General features: G+C 45.0%; 1 protein-coding gene across 1 annotated transcript in view; it reads right to left on the bottom strand.

Annotated features, from left to right (window-relative positions):
- MYO10 (myosin X) overlaps positions 1-20,541 on the bottom strand; it is a 593,993-nt gene that overhangs the window by 97,167 nt on the left and 476,285 nt on the right. Inside the window, exons 26-28 of the mRNA XM_086965266.1 lie at positions 5,800-5,923; positions 4,851-5,094; positions 3,630-3,725 (exon numbers count right to left, since the gene is read on the bottom strand). Of these exons, the coding sequence (XP_086821392.1) occupies positions 3,630-3,725; positions 4,851-5,094; positions 5,800-5,923 (464 nt within the window). The remainder of the gene's footprint in view (positions 1-3,629; positions 3,726-4,850; positions 5,095-5,799; positions 5,924-20,541) is intronic.

The following is a 20,541-nucleotide window of genomic DNA, read 5'->3' as shown; positions in this document are numbered from 1 at the left end:
GCCCTGACTCTTAAACATGTATGTTTGATTGGCTCCTACCCAATTGGCACAGGCTAACTTACTTTCAAATCCCTAGTATTTGGTAGCAGGGGTACCTAGGGTTTGTAAGTTAGCGCCCCTCAGTGACTGCAGCAACTACTATGCACCCTGAGTGAGGCAAGGTAAAATAGGGCTATCAGCCTGCTACCGCAGACTGGAAGAAACACGATTTTGCCAGTTTAATCAATGGCAAAGCCCAAACTCCCTTTTTAATGCGTTTCTACAGCAAATCTATTAAGTCCTGGTAGGGTGCAGCATATTAGAAAAGTAGAACATGTGTTTAATATGTTCTAGTGTAAAAACCCACAGTTGCTGTTTTTACTGGGAGAGGGACTGGTAGCCCCATTGACGAGTACAGAGGTACACCCTGAACACCTCAGATGAGCTAACTTCTGAATGGGACTACCAAATTTGGTACTATGAGGTATCACAAAACTCATTACAATACGCCCCACTGGATGCCCAAGTAAGAATTAATGTAACGGTTGCCCAGTTTTCCAGTGGCTATTTGCTAAAACTGGCCACGGTACATCCTTGTGCCTGCTGGGGAGATATGTCAACAGCACCCAAGGCAGGTAACAATAGAGGCCTGCCACTGGAAGAAGTGTTACTTCCTCTTGGCAGGAAGCCACATGGGGTGTTGGCCCAAATAGCAAGCTTAAAGGGGAAGCCACCTTTGTATGGCAATTAGTGAACACACTAGAGAGGGTAGGCAGGTTGGCATCGGTGACAGAAAGGGAAAAACACTGGCCAAACCGTGTTTTTTCCATGGCACTGGAAGCCACACCTCTAGGGCGATCTACAGAGCTTCACAAACCAACAGAGGGGTCCTAGCATCTTGAGAGTGATCAGAATAGAGCCCTCAATGATAGCTAGATACCACACTTCATAGGAAGTGGTCATCAGGCAAGAGGGAACCTTTTATCCCATCGGCTAATGGATGCAACCTCCACTGAGAGCATTTTCTGAGCATAAAAGGGGTGTCCAAGACATTCATATCTCAGATATTGCTTGATTGGAAAAGAGGGCAGGAGAATGACTATCCTGCTGGCACTGGATCCAGGGAAAAGAAGAGGCTGTGCTAAATTTGCACTGCTCATGCTGCTCCTTTGGCTAGTCAAGGAAAGGACTGCCTGCTGTGTCCTGCTTGCAGAGAAGTCGTACCCTGAGCCCAATCCGAAGAAGAAACTCCAAAAGTCATTTGGCTGACCTTTTGTTTGGAGCACAGGACCAACTGGAAGCCCAGATGACCGGATCACTGCTCCTCACCACCATGCAGCCCAAGAGACCAGGACCCGATGCTCAGAAGTTGAACCCGAGTCTGCTGGACCCAGGAGAGTTGTCAGAGTGCAGTTTGGTCACCCAGGAGGAGAGTTATCGCCAAAAAAACGAAAAACAAAGATGAAACCGCTGTACTGGGTGACTGGCAGCCCAGTGGCGACAGGACTTTTGCTGATCCAGAGAGGGTTTTGAGGGGCATCGATCTCAGTGACCACAATGACCTCACCAAGACCATGGACCAAGGAGTAGCTCCAGTGAGACTCCTGTTGAATGCACAGCATGTTCAGCATCCTTGCACATCTTCAGCATCCAATATCGACTGCATTAGCACAATGCCATAGAAGTCAATGGCAAATGGCCACTGATGCTGGAACTGGACTGAAGACTGCTTTCCTTAGAGAGGTAACTGTGTATTTGGATCTTGCTGGTCTCCTTGACTGGCTCCTTGACAGAGTTGGTCACCCAAAGTAACTCTAAGTAACTGAATTCCAACTTGTAAAAGTTTTTCTTGAAAACTTTTTTAAGTGGCAAAATCACCCTCAGCACAACGATAAACATTCTTTTTGCCAACCTTGTACAGAGAACCCACATTTGTGGATAGAATACAGAGTCTAAATGTCTGGCACAGAAATAAGGAACTACAAGATCTATTCTCTAAAAGTGGCCAGGGCTGAGGCATGAAGGGGCGGCTTGAAGGGCAGATTAAAGAACAGGTCTAATTGAAAGCAGAGATAGCAATCTGCATTCTACTGTCAAGAGATAACTTAGAAAGCCTCATACCAGACAGATTTTGTTTGCAAACGAGACTAACACTCTTCACCTGCTTTTCTGAGATGTAATTGCATATGTTTGTGGCTGAATGCCAGTTGCGTGAGAAGTAGCTCTTCGGTCAGATCATGTGACATCAGCCCACTCCTTTGGTGCAAATTGCTCAGATTTTATGGATTCCTTTCTTTTCAGAATTAACATATTTCATGTACCGCTGAGGAAAGCTCCTGCTCCTATCAAAATCAAGGTTACAGCGTTCTTATTCTCACTGGCAGAAACTAGGCCTTTGCATCCTATGCAGTAGCCTAAAACCTCCTAATCACACAATCACACTACATAGTCGGTGAAACCATAACTGATAACACAAATTCACTTCTAATGCGGAGATATTAAAGTGAACCACCTAAAGCACCTCCACCCCTGAAGATCACCTGGATCGCTTTGCAAACTTTTAAGTGAGCATTTCACTATAAACAGACAATAATATTTCACACCTGTCCCCCTCATATTACACATGAAAAGTTATGTGACAGACCAGGACAGCCACACCAGATGCGCCACCACCCCTAATGACAAATGTCAAATAAAAGCTAGATTTCACCATCACCTTGTAAATCGATTATCTCTCTGTCTTGTGACCACACAAAACTGAAAAAACTGTCCCCGAAAGGGTTGAGTGGGCAAAGGAATGTTTTTTTGTGTTGGGAGAAGCTGCTAAAATATGAGGATCTGAAATTTTACGAAGGGTCAGCCACTACCTGGAGCAAGTGTCTGCTCTCGTTCTGGTAATGAGCCATTGCTTGAAAGGTGCTGTGCCTGCCAGAAGGAGAAAGATCTGGTTGTGTGCAGCTGAAGTAGGAGGGACGCAGAAAATGCATATTGTGAGCCAGATCATTGAAGGAGGCAGATACGACTCACTGCAAAGGTCACAGGAGCAGCTGCGTATCTTAGGTTTGTACAACCGACTTACTAACACATTTTTAAAAAAAATAACAAAATCAGAACAAATGTGAGTGAAAAGGAAAATAGACACCTGCCCTATGTTTCTATTGTGTACACAGGCAGTCACTGTGATAGTAAAAAAAACAAAGCCCACAACTATGACAGCAGTACTGCGGTGCACTTTGCTGCCAGAAGCAACGTTAAGAGATTTGTCATTTGATTGTGAAAAATAAATTTATCAGCAATGCCACTTTACGTCAAGTCCTACTTAACATTCACCAATTGGGGCAAAGATGTCCCATTTGTCTGAGTCAGAATATTAAAACAGTGCTGAATGCTAATAGGCTTTCACTGTGTACCCGTTCTATGAGTAATAACTTATAGGTGTAATCACAAAGTGCATCTGAGATACCTTTCTGGCACAATTCTCTCAATGCTCCGTTGAAACTGGAGTCAGAAACAAATTACTCAAATCACTCAAGCAACCCTCTGCAGTTAAAATGAAAGCTTTGGCTGGTACGCTCTACCATTTTACACCACATGTTCTATGAAGATGAGGTGGGAAACACTAAGTAAGGCATTGATGTCAACACACTCACCTTGCATCTTCAGGGGACTCTGCAACCAGGTGAAATGTCCTGTCCTCCATGACTATGTCTATACCATTCCCTCTGCCAGTGTTGTCTATGATCTCTCTGGAAAATAAAATAATAAAAATAATGTAACTTACACCAGAACTTTACTGCATGTTAACTGAGAGTTATCTCCCCACTACTTGTAAACCGATGCCATCAACAAATTGAGACAATCACAATGTGTTATGCAAGCCATGGTGGTCCTCGTTAGCTTGAATGTCACTGTCAAAGGGCATTGGATTGCTTAAAGGAGGAAGTATAGCAATCAATGCTATAAGGGCCGGTTTTAGGGCAGTGCGACTGGTGCGGTCGCACTGGGCGCTGAGCTGTGGAGGGTGGCGCTCTGACCTCAGGTGGGCGCTGTGTTTAGCACTATCTTATGATGGGAGAGATAAGGGTCACTTTTACAGGCGGTAGCAAGAGAATCTGAAGAGGTTGTCATGGGATGTGGGAGCGCCAAAAGTGACTGTCGCACAGGGCTCCATCAGCGCTACAGCCGGCCCTGAATGTTAGCTGCATTTTCTAGGTCTGCCTTGCTTCGAAATCCAAATATTTATAAAAAAGGGGCTTAAAAAAGGCCAACTGAAGTGTTGCTTGATTTTTGTCTATCTATTTACCTTTAACTAAACTGTCTGGGGCTTGGTAGAGACATGCCTGGCAGCTGTGAAGCTGCAGTAAGCTTACAAATATTCTGGGGTAGCTTCACTGACATGCTTCATTGACACAGGTGGTACCAGCAATATGAAGCTCTGGCTGACATTCTGGACAATCTCAAGATGCTTTTGAATGTAAAGCAGGAGGTACAAAAAGTAAGGGTATAGATGGGAAAGATTCAAAGATGTAGGAAATGAGTTGGGAACCCAAAATGGTACATAATCACTGGTCGACTAAAGAATAAGATGCATCTGGCACCAGGAGTGTCTTAATATCTACTTTTGAACCCTGAGTGGGAGATGCAGCAGTACTCATTGAAGGAAAGTGAAGTCAAGCCTTTTGCACAGGAAATACTGGGGGGGGGGGGGGTGGGGATTTTTCCTCTGTATCACGGCCCTGAGAGGGAACTATGTCAAACCTTGAGAAAACAGATTTTGCCAACAGGTAGGCCGTTACAAGGGCAGTCTCTGTTGGAAAGAAATTTCATTTTTTCACCGTTGTCTAGTTCACATTTCATATATTAAAACCTACTTTGCCGACCGGACTTCAATGCAGCCCTTTTGCTTCTCCTCGCTGTCGCTGTCAAAGTACATCAGTTGGGATTGACGCAGCACGAACCAGCGTTTCTTCCAGTTTCGCCGTGAGAGTGTAGAGGAGCCACCTCCTTTCTTGAGCAGCCAGCCCTGCTTCAGAGCCTCCTGCTTAGAACGGAACCACAAGAAGGTCTCGTCCTTCAGGACACACCACCGCCGCTTCCAGGTATTCATCAGACCACCTAGAAGAAATGAAGGTGCATGAGAAATAATCTCACCAAAGAGAGAAAGTACATCAGGGAAAATCTCCAAAGGGAGAGCATGGTCAAGCACAATGTTGATTTGCTGTGGAAAAGCAGCAGGAACATTCTAACAAAGGGGACTGTGAAGCTTCAGAAAGGCACACAAATGTATGTTTCTTACTAGACTTAGTATTCACAAGTCTTAATCATGGTTATACATACAATCATAAGCTCACCAAAGCTGCAGTGTGTCAAGCTTCGAATGCAGCGAATTCTTTATGAAAACTCCAAAACGTATTTTTAGCCTTTACCCTAGAAATTCTTTGCATACCTAGGAGGCCTTTTGGCACTGCGCCCAACAAGGAGAGTGAGACAGATGAGGGTAATGGAGATGGCCTGGAGAGCTATTGTCATTATGTCAACAATGATGACGTAGTCAGTCAGATGAGTAACAAAGTTACATGTCCAAAATGAGAATGCTCTTGAAGCCGAGTCTGTGACCTTCAAACTGAAAACTAACACCGACGTCTGGCTTGTTGGAAAACAATGCTCTTTTTTGTTGTTGGCCCTCGGTCTATGTCCAAGTCATGGCAACAGTCGGTATCAGCTGCAACATTTAAATTTAAGGCTGATGCACTGAGACATCTAATATACTATGTGAACAAATACTGTCTAAGGGAGGTACACAGATGGGCTCCCTCATACCTTTCATGTGCAAAAAGCTGTGGAAGTACGGCAAGCTGACGCAGCTGTAGACAGAGTCTCTACGATAAGAAAGTTCGTCATCTGTATCAAACCTGGAGTCGAAATCGTCTTCGCTGTCTTCAAACTAGAGAGAAAATATTACACAATTAGAGTGCAGCATGCTATCTGAGACATAGCAACATTATCTCCCTCTAAAGCCAGCAAGGGAAGCATAACCCTCAGGCAAGTATGAAAAATGGACCTCCATCCCCTCCTGGGTAGAAAACACAATTACTCCCCAGACCCAAGCGCTATTGCAGCTGCTACACTGATAGTTACCCTCTTGAAACACAAGGACAGCATGTCCAATTTAAGAGACATTGTTTAGCAAAACATTTTATCAATTTTCCAAAAGCTAACATCTGTCATTTTTATCTCGGAATAATATAGACAGAAAGCTGTATCCCTGGTCTTGCTAACCAGCTACAAGAAAGGCAGGTCAATTTGCACACTTTCTTCAAAGACAGATCTTGCTTGACTCAATATATAGGCGAAGAGCAGTCTGAGGAGGCTCAATCTTTACGTAATTCCCTTATGAATAAACTCTATTTTCTCAAGCTTCTTACTGACAGCACCCATATACTCCTAAATGATGGAGAGTTACATGATATTCTTAAATAAAAAAAACAATGTATCTGTGGTGACATCTTTGTGCAGCCACATTGCAACTGTTGATCAGAAAGCGCTCATACTGCACCCCAAGTGACAACCATACCCACCTAAATTCACTTCTCCTTTTCTCGCTCCTTCCTTTGCACTTGCTGGCATTGAAAGTTGGAAGATGTGCCCCCATCGGTATGCCGAGGTGGTTTGCAAGGTTTTTGTTTTTACCTTTTGCCACTTGGCCTATTTGGCGTCCCTCGCCACCTTCTTTGTGGCCTCTGCTCTCTCAACATCAATAACACTCCCTTCAACATCTGACTTTCTTCCCTGTGCTGGCTTGGCTTCTTTGATATTTCCCTCATGTCATTGGAGAGACCCAGATCCTTCAGAAATTCTTGCAGATTGTGGGTGCCAGCCATGGCGTGTAATGCCAGTCACTGCTTCAATCTCATCTTGAGAGTCTTCAGTATCAATTTGGTGCAGGCTTCGCAGTCTTCTGCGTTGTGATCCTTAAGAAGGCACAGGTAACAGACCTTGTGTGGACCCCTCTGTGTGAACTTGTGGTAGCAATTGGGACAGACTATAAAGGGGGTGTTCTCCATATTCCTTAGCTGCCCCTCTGCTCTGCATTCTCTGACCATGTGATCCTCAACAACATTGTTGCCCATCGGGATCAAGGAGGCTCCCCATCTCAGTCTTCTGAGTTTCTCATGGCCTCCGGTGATTTTCTGTTGACTTTTTCTCTCTCCTCTGCAAATCTTACAAGATTCTTCTGAACTCCTCCAGTGTGCTTCTAGACGGAACGGCGGAAAAAAGAATCTAAAGATGGTGACGATGCACAGGAACTACCTGGGTGCCGTCTGATGTCATACAGGAGAGGGACTTACCACCAAATGATGGTCGAGGATGCCCACAACAGCAAAAATAAAGAGAAGATGGGCAAAACACGATTCTGAACCCAACCACTAGATGGCGGAATAGATGCCAGCATGTGAATCCAGAAAAGGATTAATGATGCTAAACACAAGATCCTTGCTTGTAAACTAGCTCCCCTGAGAGTCATAACATCATTTTCCAATATCCTGTTGAAACTGAGATCTCCTCTTCTCTGCTGTTGTGTTCATTTAGCAGACTGAATTCTGTGTATGGTATGCAATGACGCTTCAATAGATCTGCATCATAAGCATAAAGGTAACATAGCACGTTAGCTTTCAAAAGCTGGGAGCAACTTTCTTTAGACACGAAGAGTGTGCAGCCTCATAAAAGAGAATGTGAGGATAGGGACTGCTCTTTGGGTTAATTAGTCCAGTCTGGGGAAGTCAGTCAACTTTGCAAAGGGTTCCACTAGGTACTTACACCATGATCAGTGAAACAGTACCCAGTTGTGGCTCTCAGTGCAGTGTTTTTTCTGCTGTTCACATCCCAGCTAGTCTAGCCCACATAACTGCAACTAAGCACAAACATTATCGTCGATTTCTGATATTCTTACCAAATTCTCTGAGGGAGATAGGTGGAGTCACAAAGTAATGACTGAATTTACGGAAGATGTTACGCTTCCGAGCTTCAGTCTCTGACATGGTGAACCAGGCAATATGCTATTTATTTACCTTCAAGTGTGCTGAAACCTCAGAATGCTGCCCTTCAACAAGACTTGCGCATGCCTATTAACACTACAACCATCACCTTCGCAGACAATCATGACTTAGGAACTGATCCCAACACAAGCCGATCCAATACATATTTTGGATGCTCACAAATCTATCACTCTAAGAGTCCAGCCGGAAGGATCTGTACCCATCTTCTCAGTTGATTACTTAAGTATGATGTAAAAGAAAGTGCAAAATGTTGTCAAAGTTATGAATGTTAGAGGCAATACCTTAATTCTATGTAATGACGTTTGGTAACTCATCTATATTAAAATATGGTAGCGGAAGAGTTTAATGACACTGCAAAAGAAGCAAAATATGCATCGTGTTGGAGGTTAGTTCCAAACATGGATCTCCAACAGTCATTTACATATGATCAAATAAAGTTGCTTGGCATGACTACCTAGATTACAAAACATAGGACAGTCCATCAAAAACGAGTTTAGCGTCCTCTCCACTATAGAGCACAGCCACAGGTCACTTCCCTGACGCTGCCATAACAGCTGAATACAACGCCTGCCATACAGCAATGTAATTTTTTTTTTTACTATGGCGTATAAAACAACAGCAGTTTAAATGCCACTGAAAAGATTACTGTTTCCATCTGCCCTGATGATGGTCATATAATGTAATTCAAATCATTGCCAACAAGGTGCAGCATGTGTAGACTAGACTAACCACAAGCAGAATTGCTCAATTATTAATCTTTCAATGATAGGATTAAAGGACACATCCCTTCTTTCTTTCTGTTCACCTGTAATTCCATTATAGTTTACTGAGCCGCTGCAGTTTTACTTATCCTTATGCATTCATGAGCATTTGTTTATGATCATTCTGCAAAGTCAATAAACAGTGTTTATGTTGATGGCAACAAGTGAGTGCCCTTCGCCTGCATTTTCTTATTGTTCGGTGGGGGTTCCCTTACCACCACTACAGGAGCACTCTGGAATTGAGCCAAATTCATGCATCATGAACTACTTGCTATTCATTGGTCAAACACTCACACAAATGAACTCCCCACGGATTGTCTAGGATTACCTTGGCTCACTTTTACTTACAAGCATGTAAATGTTCTATAATCCAGTCAGTACAGGATACAGGGTACTCACAAATGTTCATTTAAATTAAGTTTGACTGGAGTCTGTTCAGCTCGGCAATGAATGCCAACTAGTTGCAGAGAATATTGCAGACACTTAAAGGCGAACATTATTAGACGACCAGCAGCAGCAGGATAACTCAGACATCGAGGGCCTGATTCACAAAGGCGAACTAATCTCCAGACTCTTAAAGATACTACTCGAAAATCCCTTTGGCTGAGCATTTTTAGAGGGACAAGGCAGGGTTGCCCCCTATCTCCTCTTTTATTCGATATATATATTGAGCCCTTTGTATGTTCCCTAAGACAAGATCCAGTAATCAAACCATTCACAATAGGAGATTTAACACTCAAGACAGCCCTGTATGCAGACAACCTCCTCCTCTATACATCTAATCCAGAGGAAGCAATACCAAGATTATTTAAATTGGCCGAGGATTTTGGTACAGTATCTGGGTATAGTATTAACAGAGACAAAACTGATATAATGAGCTGGAATAACCCTGTTCCTATCCCAGAAGAGGAATCTAAAATTAGATATCTCGGGATCCATCTCACTCAAAATCTGGAAGATACCCCTAAGACCAGCTGGGTAATCGTAATAAAAGAGGTCAAAAAACTCCTGACTAGGTGGAACACCCTACCTTTAAACATCTATGGTAGGGTGAATCTGGTTAAAATGATAATCTTGCCAAAGGTAACGTTTCTTTTCAATTCCATTCCCTTAATCTTTAATAAAAAAGATATCCTTAACCTGCAAGGAAGGATAGGTTCATTTATTTGGGCTACAAAGTCTCCCAGAATAGCTTGGAAGAAGTTGAGGAGAGGACTAAAACTCGGCGGTTTGGCTCTTCTAGACTTACTTCTTTATTGCTACGCCTTCCAATTCAAAAATTTTAGACTTCTAGCTAATAAGCAGGACTCTACTTCACACGGCAGACTCTTTCAGGCCATGCTATTAGACCTCCCACATAGTGCAGATTTTTTTTGTTTAAGGTCGGCAATCACATTTTTTTTAAAAAAATTCGCCTGAAGCTTCTACGGACAGCCCTAGACAATTGGCAACAGATTCGGAAAATTTTAGGCATCCCTTACTACCACTCTCAAGCCCCAATTTGGGACTCCCCCGGCACTCCGGAATGCTTAAAGGATCAATTAGCTCTTCAACTGAGGAAAGCTGGTCTTACAAAGTGGGGGGACCTTTGTGATGCTTCGACATTATTAAGTTGGGAAACCTTAGTAAGTTTAACAGAGGGTACCCTTACAAGATTCAAGTTCTACCAACTGTCTGCCTGGTGGGGGAGTCAAAATTGGAATACAGAAGAAGAGAGCCCTTTGTTTGAACTAATAAGTAGGAAGAACGGATGGAAGGGTGAGACTGCTGAGTGGTACAAAATCTTAGTGGGAAGTAAAGACAATCTGGGCGCAGAAATTATTAAATTATGGGATACCTCCACAGTTCAGATCTCAGATAACATAATGAAAGTTTGGACAGATTCTTTTATAATGTCTCAAAAAATTATTAAACCTTCGAATTTGAGAAGAAATCACTTATTTACAGTGCATAGGGCTTATTGGACCCCGGCGAAACTCTCCAAAATTTCAACGGTACAATATTCTTGTCCCAGATGTAAGCTTCCAGCAGCAGATGATGCACATATGTTTGTCGAATGCCCTGAAATAGGTAGCTATTGGAGACAGGTGTGCGGTTTTTTGGAAGAGGTACTGTTATTACCAATCATATGTACCCCCAGTTTAGTCTTCTTTGGTTTTCAATCTGATTATGACATTAACAGCTATATATCACAGTTTATTTTCTATGTGGTTGTCATCACCAGAAGAGAGATTTGTAAAGAGTGGAAGTCAGAACTCCCTCCAAAATTTGCTGATTGTCTCAAAAACATCATGGCGGTGAGTAGATTAGATACACTATGTGGAGGGGCGAAGTCTGTTAAGCTTTGGTCTGCCTTAAAAACATGGAGCGAGAAATAATAACTAAAGTCCAATGATTATGCCAGAGGTTAAGTGGTCCGGTCCTCCCTATGTAGCAAGTAACATCGCGAGAGGGAGTTGGACTGGAAACAACCCTACCTCTGGGCAATCTTCACTGGCTATCCACAAACACAAGGGCAGGAAAGGAAGGTTTGTGTCAGTGGCCTGAAGTATATGAGGACACAAATTAAGTGAATTAAATAAAAAGAAAAAAAAAAGAAAAAGAAAATCCCTTTGTGAATAGCAAACAGTTGCAAACTTTCATGAACGTTTACATTTACCTTTGTGAATCATGCCCTCTATGTCTCAGAGTTATCCTCCTACTGCTGGTCGTCTATTAAAGCTCGCCTTTGAGTGTCTACAATCTTCTCTGCAAACTTTAGTCACTTTTTATTGCTAAACTGAACAGACTTTCAGATAGACTTAATGCAAATGAACATTTGTGAGTACCCTATATCCTGTACTGACTGGAGTCAGGCCAAGAGTGTTTCAGAAGTCAAGTCAAGTCAAGTAATTTGTATAGCGCGCTACATAACCGGAGGGTCTCAAGGCGCTTGAGGAGGGAGGGGAATTACTTGTCGAATATCCAGGTTTTAAGTTGCTTTCTGAATGCTAGGTGGTTTTGAGTGAGGCGGAGGTGAGTGGGGAGAGAATTCCAGGTTTTAGCCGCCAGGTAGGAGAAGGATCTTCCTCCCATGGTGGTTTTGTTGATGCGTGGAACAGCAGCAAGGGCTTGGTTGGACGAGCGTAACTGACGTGAGGGGGTGTAGAAGGAGACTCGCGTGTTGAGGCATTCAGGTCCAAGTTCGTAAAGTGCTTTGTGTGCGTGGGTGAGGAGGCGGAATGTTATCCTCTTATTGACAGGGAGCCAATGGAGGTCTTTTAGGTGATTAGAAATGTGATCTTTACGCGGGATGTCTAGTATGAGTCTGGCTGATGCGTTCTGGATGCGTTGGGAGTTTTTTCTGCAGTTTTGCGGTGGTGCCGGCGTAAAGGGTGTTTCCGTAGTCCAGGCGGCTTGTGACCAGTGCGTGGGTAACCGTTTTTCTAGTTTCGGTGGGGATCCAGCGAAATGTTTTTTTGAGCATGCAAAGAATGTTGAAGCAAGATGATGAAACGGCGTTGACTTGTCTGGACATCGAGAGTGAGGAGTCCAGGGTGACGCCCAGGTTCCGTGCGTGGTCCGTCGGGATGGGTGCTTTTCCGAGGGCCGCTGGCCACCAAGAGTCGTCCCATGCGGAGGGGGAGGTACCTAAGATAAGGACTTCTGTTTTGTCTGTGTTCAGTTTCAGACGGCTGAGCTTCATCCACTCTGCTACTTCTTTCATTCCTTGATGTAGGTTGGTTTTGGCGGTGTTAGGGTCATTGGTGAGTGAGAGGATCAGTTGAGTGTCGTCAGCGTAGGAGATGATGTTGAGGTTGTGTTGGCGTGCGATGGTCGCGAGGGGGCTCATGTATACGTTGAAGAGGGTGGGGCTGAGTGAGGATCCTTGTGGCACGCCACAGATGACTTCAGAGGCTTCTGACTTGAACGGTGGGAGGCGGACTCTCTGAGTTCTTCCGGCAAGGAACGAGGTGATCCATTCCAGCGCTTTTCCTTGGATTCCGATGTTTCTGAGGCGTTGTAGCAGGGTGCTATGACTGACTGGGTCGAAGGCTGCGGAGAGGTCGAGGAGGATGAGGGCGACTGTGTCTCCATTGTCCAGTAGTGTTCGAATGTCGTCTGTTGCTGCGATGAGTGCGGTCTCAGTGCTGTGTTTGGCTCGGAAGCCAGACTGTGAGGAGTCGAGGGAATTGTTGGTTTCGAGGAAGGCGGCGAGCTGGTTGTTGATTGCTTTCTCGATGACTTTGGCCGGGAATGGAAAAAGCGAGATGTGGCGGTAGTTTTTGAGTTTGTTGGGGTCCGCTATGGGTTTTTTTAGAAGGGCGCTGAGTTTGGTGTGTTTCCAACTTTCCGGGAAGGTGGCGGAGTTGAGGGAGCAGTTGATGACGTCTCGGAGGTGTGGTGCTATGATGGAGTCCGCTTTGTTGAAGATGTGGTGAGGGCATGGGTCTGTGGGGGATCCTGAGTGGATGGAGTTCATCAGGCGGAAGGTGTCCTCAGTGGAGATTGGGTTCCAGTCATTAAGGATGTTCAAGGGGGGTGAAGGTTCGGCAGAAAGTTGGGTGGGTTGGTCTTCGGGTTGGTTGTTGAAGCTGTTGTGGATGTCTGCTATTTTGTTGTGGAAGAACGAGGCTAAGGAGTCGCAAAGGGTTTGAGAGGGAGTGATGTCGTTGGAGTTGGCAGAGGGGTTGGTAAACTCTTTGACGATGTTGAATAATTCCTTGCTGTTGTGGCTTTGTTGTCTAGTCGGTCTTTGAAAGCGGCTTTCTTGGCTGTCCGGATCAGTTGGCGGTGTATGCGGGTGGCGTTTTTGAAGGCGTCCCTGGTGTTGGTGTTTGGGTCTTTTTTCCAGGCCTTCTCAAGGGAGCGGCAGAGTTTCTTGAATTTCTTAAGCTCATCGTTGAACCAGGGGGCGTTTTTGCTTCCTAGTTTGATTTGGCGTTTTTTCAAGGGTGCTAGGTTGTTGGCGCTGTGAGTTAGCCATTGTGTGAGGTTGATGGCTGCTTGGTTAGGGTTCGACGAATAGGCTTGGGGGGTTTGAAGAAGCGATGTGGAGATCTGGTCAATGGTGATTTTGTTCCAGTTTCTTCGCAGAGTGGGTTGAGGGTGGTTGTGGATTGTGGTCTTTTTGTAGGTGAAGTGAACGCAGCTGTGGTCCGTCCAATGGAGAGCTGTGGTGTGACTGAAGGAGATGTGCTTGCTGGAGGTGAAGATAGGGTCGAGTGTGTGTCCTGCGCAATGGGTGGGGGTGTTAACTAGTTGTTTGAGTCCGAGGTTGGCGAGATTGTCCAGAAGGGTGGTGGTGTTGCTGTCGTTGTTCTTTTCCAGGAAATTCTACTTACCAGTATGCATCTGTTCTTGGCATGTAGAGTTGCAGAGTTACACACTATGCATAGATGGCCACCTAGTGTTGGGCCCGGATGTTTGCAGTTTGTTTTGTTGTAGAAAAGTCTTTGAAAATCACGGGATAGGTGAACTCCCTTTGAAAGATACTGCGCATGGGCATCGACTCCATCCCTAGATTGCTTTTCGCCATTAGGGAAGAGATAGAGCTGTACAAGAGGTAGTGATGTCCATGTGATTTGTATCTAATTAAGATAATACTGGAACAGATGAAGGTAGCGGGGAGGCGGGTGGGCGTGTGTAACTCTGTGGCTCTACATGCCAAGAACAGATGCATACTGGTAAGTAGCATTTTCCGTTCGAGGCATATGAGCTGCAGATTACACACTATGCATAGATTGTATAGCAGTACCTACACCTAGCAGCGACCACCAGTATCTGTTGCAGTTGTTTGAAACCGTGTTTTCAGTACAGCCTGGCCCAAAGTGGCTTGTTGTTTAGTTTACACTTCTACACAGTAATGCTTTGTGAATGTGTGAGGTGTAAGCCATGTAGCTGCCTGCATATATCATCTAGGTGAATGTTCCCTAAGAATGCCATTAAAGCCCCTATTTTCCTTGTAGAATGGACTTTTGGAGGAATTGTTATTGTACGTTTGGCTTTGTGGTAACATATTTGTATGCATTTAACAATCCACCTAGCGATCCCTGATTTTGATATGGGGTTGCCTTCATGTGGGGGTGAAAAAGACACAAAAAGTTGTTTTGTTTTACAAAAAGTTTGTGTCCTTTCGACATAGTACAGTAATGCTCTTTTGACATCTAAGATGTGTAGAGCTCTTTCTGCGACTGTTTGAGGCTGCGAGAAAAATACGGGCAGCTCAACTGATTGATTTACATGGAATGGTGAAATGACTTTAGGATTAGTACGAAGAACCACTTTGTTATGATGCATTTGCAGAAAGGGTTCTTGAATGGTAAATGCTTGTAGTTCACTAACCCTTCTGAGAGAAGTAATTGCTACTAGGAAAGCTACTTCCCAGGTTAGGAATTGCAATTCACATTTATGTAATGGTTCAAAGGGAGGTCCCATTAATCTTGTGAGAACAATGTTTAAGTTCCACACTGGTGCAGGTGGCGTTCTGGGAGGAATTATTATTTTGAGTCCTTCCATGAAAGCTTTTATAGCTGGTACTCTAAAAAGAGATAGATGTTGTCTATTTTGTAAGTAGGCTACAATGGCAGCGATGTGTAGTCTGATAGATGTATAGGCTAAATTACACTTTTGAAGGTGTAATAGATATCCTATGATGTGTTGAATAGACACGTCTAAAGGATTTATTTGGTTGTTTTGGCAGTATATGACAAACCGTTTCCACTTAGCAGCAGAACATGCTCTAGTAGTGGGATGTCTAGCTTCTTTGATAATGTTCATACATTCTGGAGGAAGGTTGAGGTAACCAAACTCTATGACCTCAGGAGCCAGATAAGTAGGTTGAGCTGAGCTGGGTCCGGGTGTCTGATCTCTCCATGGTTCTGTGTTAATAGGCGTGGAGATAGGTTTAGTTTTTGGTGTGGTACTACAGACATCGGGAACAGCGTGGTGTACCACAGTTGTTTGGCCCAAGTTGGAGCGACTAGAATGAGCGTCAGGGAATGGTGTTGTAGTTTGCGTACCACTAACGGAAGTAGTGGGAGAGGAGGAAAAGCGTACACAAATAGTTTTGACCAGTTCATCCATATCGCATTGCCTTTGGACAATGGGTGTGGGTATCTGGTGGCAAAGTTTGGGCATTCTGCGTTTTTGTCGGTGGCAAAGAGGTCTATCTGAGGTGGTCTCCACATTTGAAAGAACGGATGAAGAATTTGCGGATGAAGTTCCCACTCGTGCATCTGCTCTGTTTGTCGACTTAGCAGATCTGCCATAGTGTTTTGTACTCTTGGGGCGTGTTGGGCTAAGAGGAAGACCTTTAGTGGTATAGCCCATCTCCATATCTGCTGTGCTACCTGAGAGAGCTGCAGAGAGTGTGTTCACGCTTGTTTGTTTATGCAGGACATAGCTGTCATATTGTCTGTGCGGACTAAGACAGCTTTGCCTGACACTTGAATTTTAAATGCCTTTAGGACTAGAAACACAGCTAGCAACTCCAGATGGTTGATGTGGAGTAACTTTTGTTGCGGTGTCCACCTGCCTTGCATGGTGTGATGCAGTAGGTGAGCTCCCCAGCCGGAGAGCGATGCGTCCGCTGTCATGACTATTTGAGGAACTGGCTCTAGAAACGGTCGCCCTTTGGAAAGGTTTTTGGTGTTCCACCATTGCAGAGAACGATGAGTCCGACCGTCTACCAACACTAGGTCGGTTAGTTGACCTTGAGCCTGGTTCCATTGGCGTGCTAGGCACTCTTGAAGTGGACATATTTGCAGTCTTGCGTGAGGTACTACAAATATGCAAGATGCCATCATTCCTATGAGCTGCATGAACACTTGAGCTGGTAGCGAGTGTTGCGGTTTGAATTTTGTTAGAATAGTTTGTACACTTGTTATCCTGGCTGGTGAGGGATAAGCTAGTGTTAGTTGGGTGTTTATTGTAGCCCCGAAATACTGTTGTATGTGCGAGGGTTGCAGATGCGATTTGGTGTGATTTACTGTGAATCCTAAGTCATGAAGCAGTTGAATAGTAGCGTGAGTGTGTTCTACACACTGGCTGTATGAGCTGACTTTTATGAGCCAGTCGTCTAGATATGGGAAGACATGCATATGTTGTCTTCTTAAGTGTGCTGCTACTACTGCTAGGCATTTTGTAAACACCCATGGCGCTGTTGTGACTCCGAATGGGAGCACTTTGAACTGGTAGTGCTGCCCGTCTAGCACAAATCTGAGATATTTTCTGTGTGCTGTGTGGATGGGAATATGGAAGTAGGCGTCCTTGAGATCTAGAGTGACAAGGAAGTAGTTTAGTACCAGAAGTGGAAGGACTTGTTGGAGTGTGACCATATGAAAATGATCAGACTGTATGTAAATGTTTAGAGGTCTGAGGTCTAGGATGGGTTTTGGAGATCCATCCTTCTTTAGTATTAGGAAATATAGGGAGTATACTCCTTTGTTTTACTGGAACTATTTCTATTGCATTTTTCTGCAGGAGGGATATTACCACCTGTCTGAGGAGTGTTAAATGTTCTTGTGACATTGGGCGCTGCTTGGGTGGTATGTTTGGGGGGGTGGATGTTAGTTCTAGACAGTAACCTGATTGAATTATTTGGAGCACCCACCTGTCTGATGTGATGTTTTCCCAGGCTGGCAGGTATTGTTGAAGTCTTCCCCCGACAGGAGTGGAGTGGGACAGGGGAAGGGGGAGGGAGTCATTGGGCAGGGGTAGAGGCAGAGCGGGAGTTGTTATTTTTACCTCTGCCTTTGTTATTGTTATCCCTGTAACCATCCCTTTGGTAGCCCTTGCTGTAAGTGGACTGTGTAGGGGCTTTGTAGGAGGTAGAAGGTGTGTCTGAAGAGTGTCCCCTGGTAGCACCTCGATAGGATGAGCGTCGAAATGAACGTCTGGGAGCCTGAGATGGCAGGGCTCCCATAGATTTGGCGGTATCTGTATCCTTTTTCATTTTTTCAAGTAATACATCTACGTTAGGTCCGAATAGGTGTTGCTCATCAAAGGGTTGATTAACACCTTGGCTGCTAATGGTTTTCCCCTCCTGTGCTGATCCATTGTGAACTCCATTGTTCATGACGAGCTCAGCTCGTCATCAGCACAGCTCCACTGTGCCTCATGACGAGCTGAGCTCGTCATGAGCATCGAAGGGGTTAAGAATGGCACTTTGTACTTCAGGTTTGAATCCTGATATGCATAGCCAGGCATGTCTACGTAATAAAAGGCTGGTGTTAACTGCCCTAGAGGCAGTATCTGCTGCATCAAGTGCACATCGAATAGAGGTGTTTGTAATATTTTTCCCCTCTTGGATAAGCTCATTTGCTCTATCCTTGTACTTATCAGGGAGGTGCCTCATTAATGATTCTAATTCGTCATAATGTGCCTTGTCGTATCTGGCTAATAATGCTGTGTATTGGCGATAGGCCACATGTTTGCTGCTTGAGACGCCGTTCTTTTCCCTGATGCGTCAAGTAGCTTAGACTCTTTATCTGGTGGTGGAGCTTCACCTGATGTTTGTGTTTGCTCTCTTGCGTGCATTGGAAACTACAAGTGAGTCTAGTGGTACTGGGCCTTTAATGTATGCTGGGTCTGAGGGGGCAGCTTTATATTTTTTCTCTATACGAGGGTTAATGACCAGAGTTCTGACTGGGTCCTTGAAGACTTCAGGAGCATGCTGAATCACACCTTTAAGCATGGGTAAAATTGATGAGGACCTTTGTGCATTATCAAAGGTATCCATTAGGAACTCTTCATCTACAGGGTCTGTATGCATGTCTACCCCATGATATTGCGCAGGTCTGTGAATTAATTGATTGAAACCCATAGTGTCTTCTGGTGGGGAAGGCATTGAGGGGTATATGTCATCCTGAGGGACATTTGGGACATCTGGGGTGTTATAATCATCCCACGGGTCAGGTGATCCTGTAGGTGTGGCTGGATCAGTATGTTACCCCCCCATATCGTCAGAGCTATCAACCCTGTTGTCATCGTCTGGTATGATAGAGGATGCTGGGGAATGTTGTGGTATGGGAGGATGTGGTGGTGGTACAGGTGAAAGAGAAGGGGAAGGCAGTCTTAAGGGAGAGGTAGCCATGTCCTTTTTCTTTGAATGCGGAGCTGGAGCTGGTGTGTCCAGTGGTCGCTTTTTTTAAGCCAAAATTAGCTGTCCAGTGATTGGATCTTTAGCTAGAGTCTTCTGAGCAGGGTCTGGATAAAGTAAGTCCTCTGCAGGAGGACGATCTTTTGGTGCGGAGGAAGGTTTCGGCACCGAAGCAGTTTGTTTTAGTTTTTTGGCAATATGTTCAAACGGAGAAGCAGGAGTCTTTTTCGGCTCCGAAGCTTTTTTCGGTTCCGAGGATTTTTTCGGCTCCGGTATATTTTTGGGTTCCAATGGTTTTTTCGGTTCCGGTGGTTTTTTCGAATCCGAAGCGGGTTTGCTTGGTTCCGACCTGGGTTTCAGTGCCGAAGGAGTAGTGGTATGTTTCGGCGCCGATGGTTTGGATGTCGGCGTAGCCGGTAAAGTTGTCTTTTTGGGTGCCGGTAAATGTGCGCCGGCACCGTGCGAAGTCCGACTCGAGCCTGAGTCGCCTGAAGGCTTAATTAGCTTCTTAGCCGGGCCCGAAGGTGGGGCAGTCGAAGCAGTGTGTCGGTGTGCGCCCGAGGGCGAGGGTGATATCGGCCTTCTTTAGGTGTGTCGAGGAAGGCTCGGGGTGGACTGTCTTACTTACGACCCGCTGTGCTGGAGTGATGTCCTCGACTTCAGAGTCTTCTGCCTCGGAATTGCTGTCGACGTCGTGTTGTTCTGGAACGTTGACGCCTTCTTCAAAGATGTCGTCCGGAATCGAAGCTGAAGATCGAGCAATTTTTCTCCTCGCTCTTCGGTCCCGGATAGTCTTTTTGGAGCAGAAAGAGGCACAAGCGGAACAGTCTTTGGCCTCGTGCTCCGGGGAGAGGCAAAGGTTACACACTTCATGAAGGTCGGTGTGGGGAAACTTCGACCACATTAAGGACACTTTTTAAATGGCGTCCTTTCCATGAGCTGGAGTCAAGGCCTAGTTAGGCCAGAAGGCCGTCGATGACGACCGAAATCGAAGTCTTCGGTGTTGAAGAGTAGCGTCAACTGGAAAAGCGTTCGAAACTTAATTTCTGTAAGTTGGTGAGGATAGCGCGCAGAAGGAAAACTGTTCCAACACGGAGCGCTGGAAACACATCCGAACCCGGTGGCGAAAAAAAAAACAGTCTGGGGATGGAGCCAATGCCCATGCGCAGAATCATCTAAAGGAGGAATCACCTATCCCGTGACTTCCAAAGACTTTTCTACAACAAAATAAACTGCAAACATCCGGGCCCAACACTGGGTGGCCATCTATGCATAGTGTGTAATCTGCAGCTCATATGCCTCGAACATACGTTTTTGTGTATGGTTGAAGTTGAGTGATGGTACACTTCGAGCTTGTGGGGTTGCCTCTGTCTGTACCAGCAGAGCAGAGTATTTAGTGGTCTTGCAACAGTTATCTGCCTAATGAGAAGAGTTTGCACCTTCTTTTAAAGAAGACTTCAACCAAGGTGAGCTATCAGGAGGACCATGGAGGGCCTCTGATACTCAGCACTGGACTAAAGTATATCCTCTCGTTGACTCGAAGTCGGTGCAGGCCATCCAAAAGACCTTTGGTGATTTATTGTAATCCACCTTCAGTCGCTAGTCTGCATTAGGTTTTAGCTTTTCTGTGATTTTGGCAAGAAGTAATTAGATGACTTACAAG

This window comes from Lissotriton vulgaris, chromosome 4_1 (genome assembly GCF_964263255.1).
Source record: "Lissotriton vulgaris chromosome 4_1, aLisVul1.2, whole genome shotgun sequence".
In the NCBI taxonomy this organism is placed as follows: domain Eukaryota; kingdom Metazoa; phylum Chordata; class Amphibia; order Caudata; family Salamandridae; genus Lissotriton; species Lissotriton vulgaris.
This window is presented reverse-complemented; position numbering and strand designations above follow the sequence as displayed.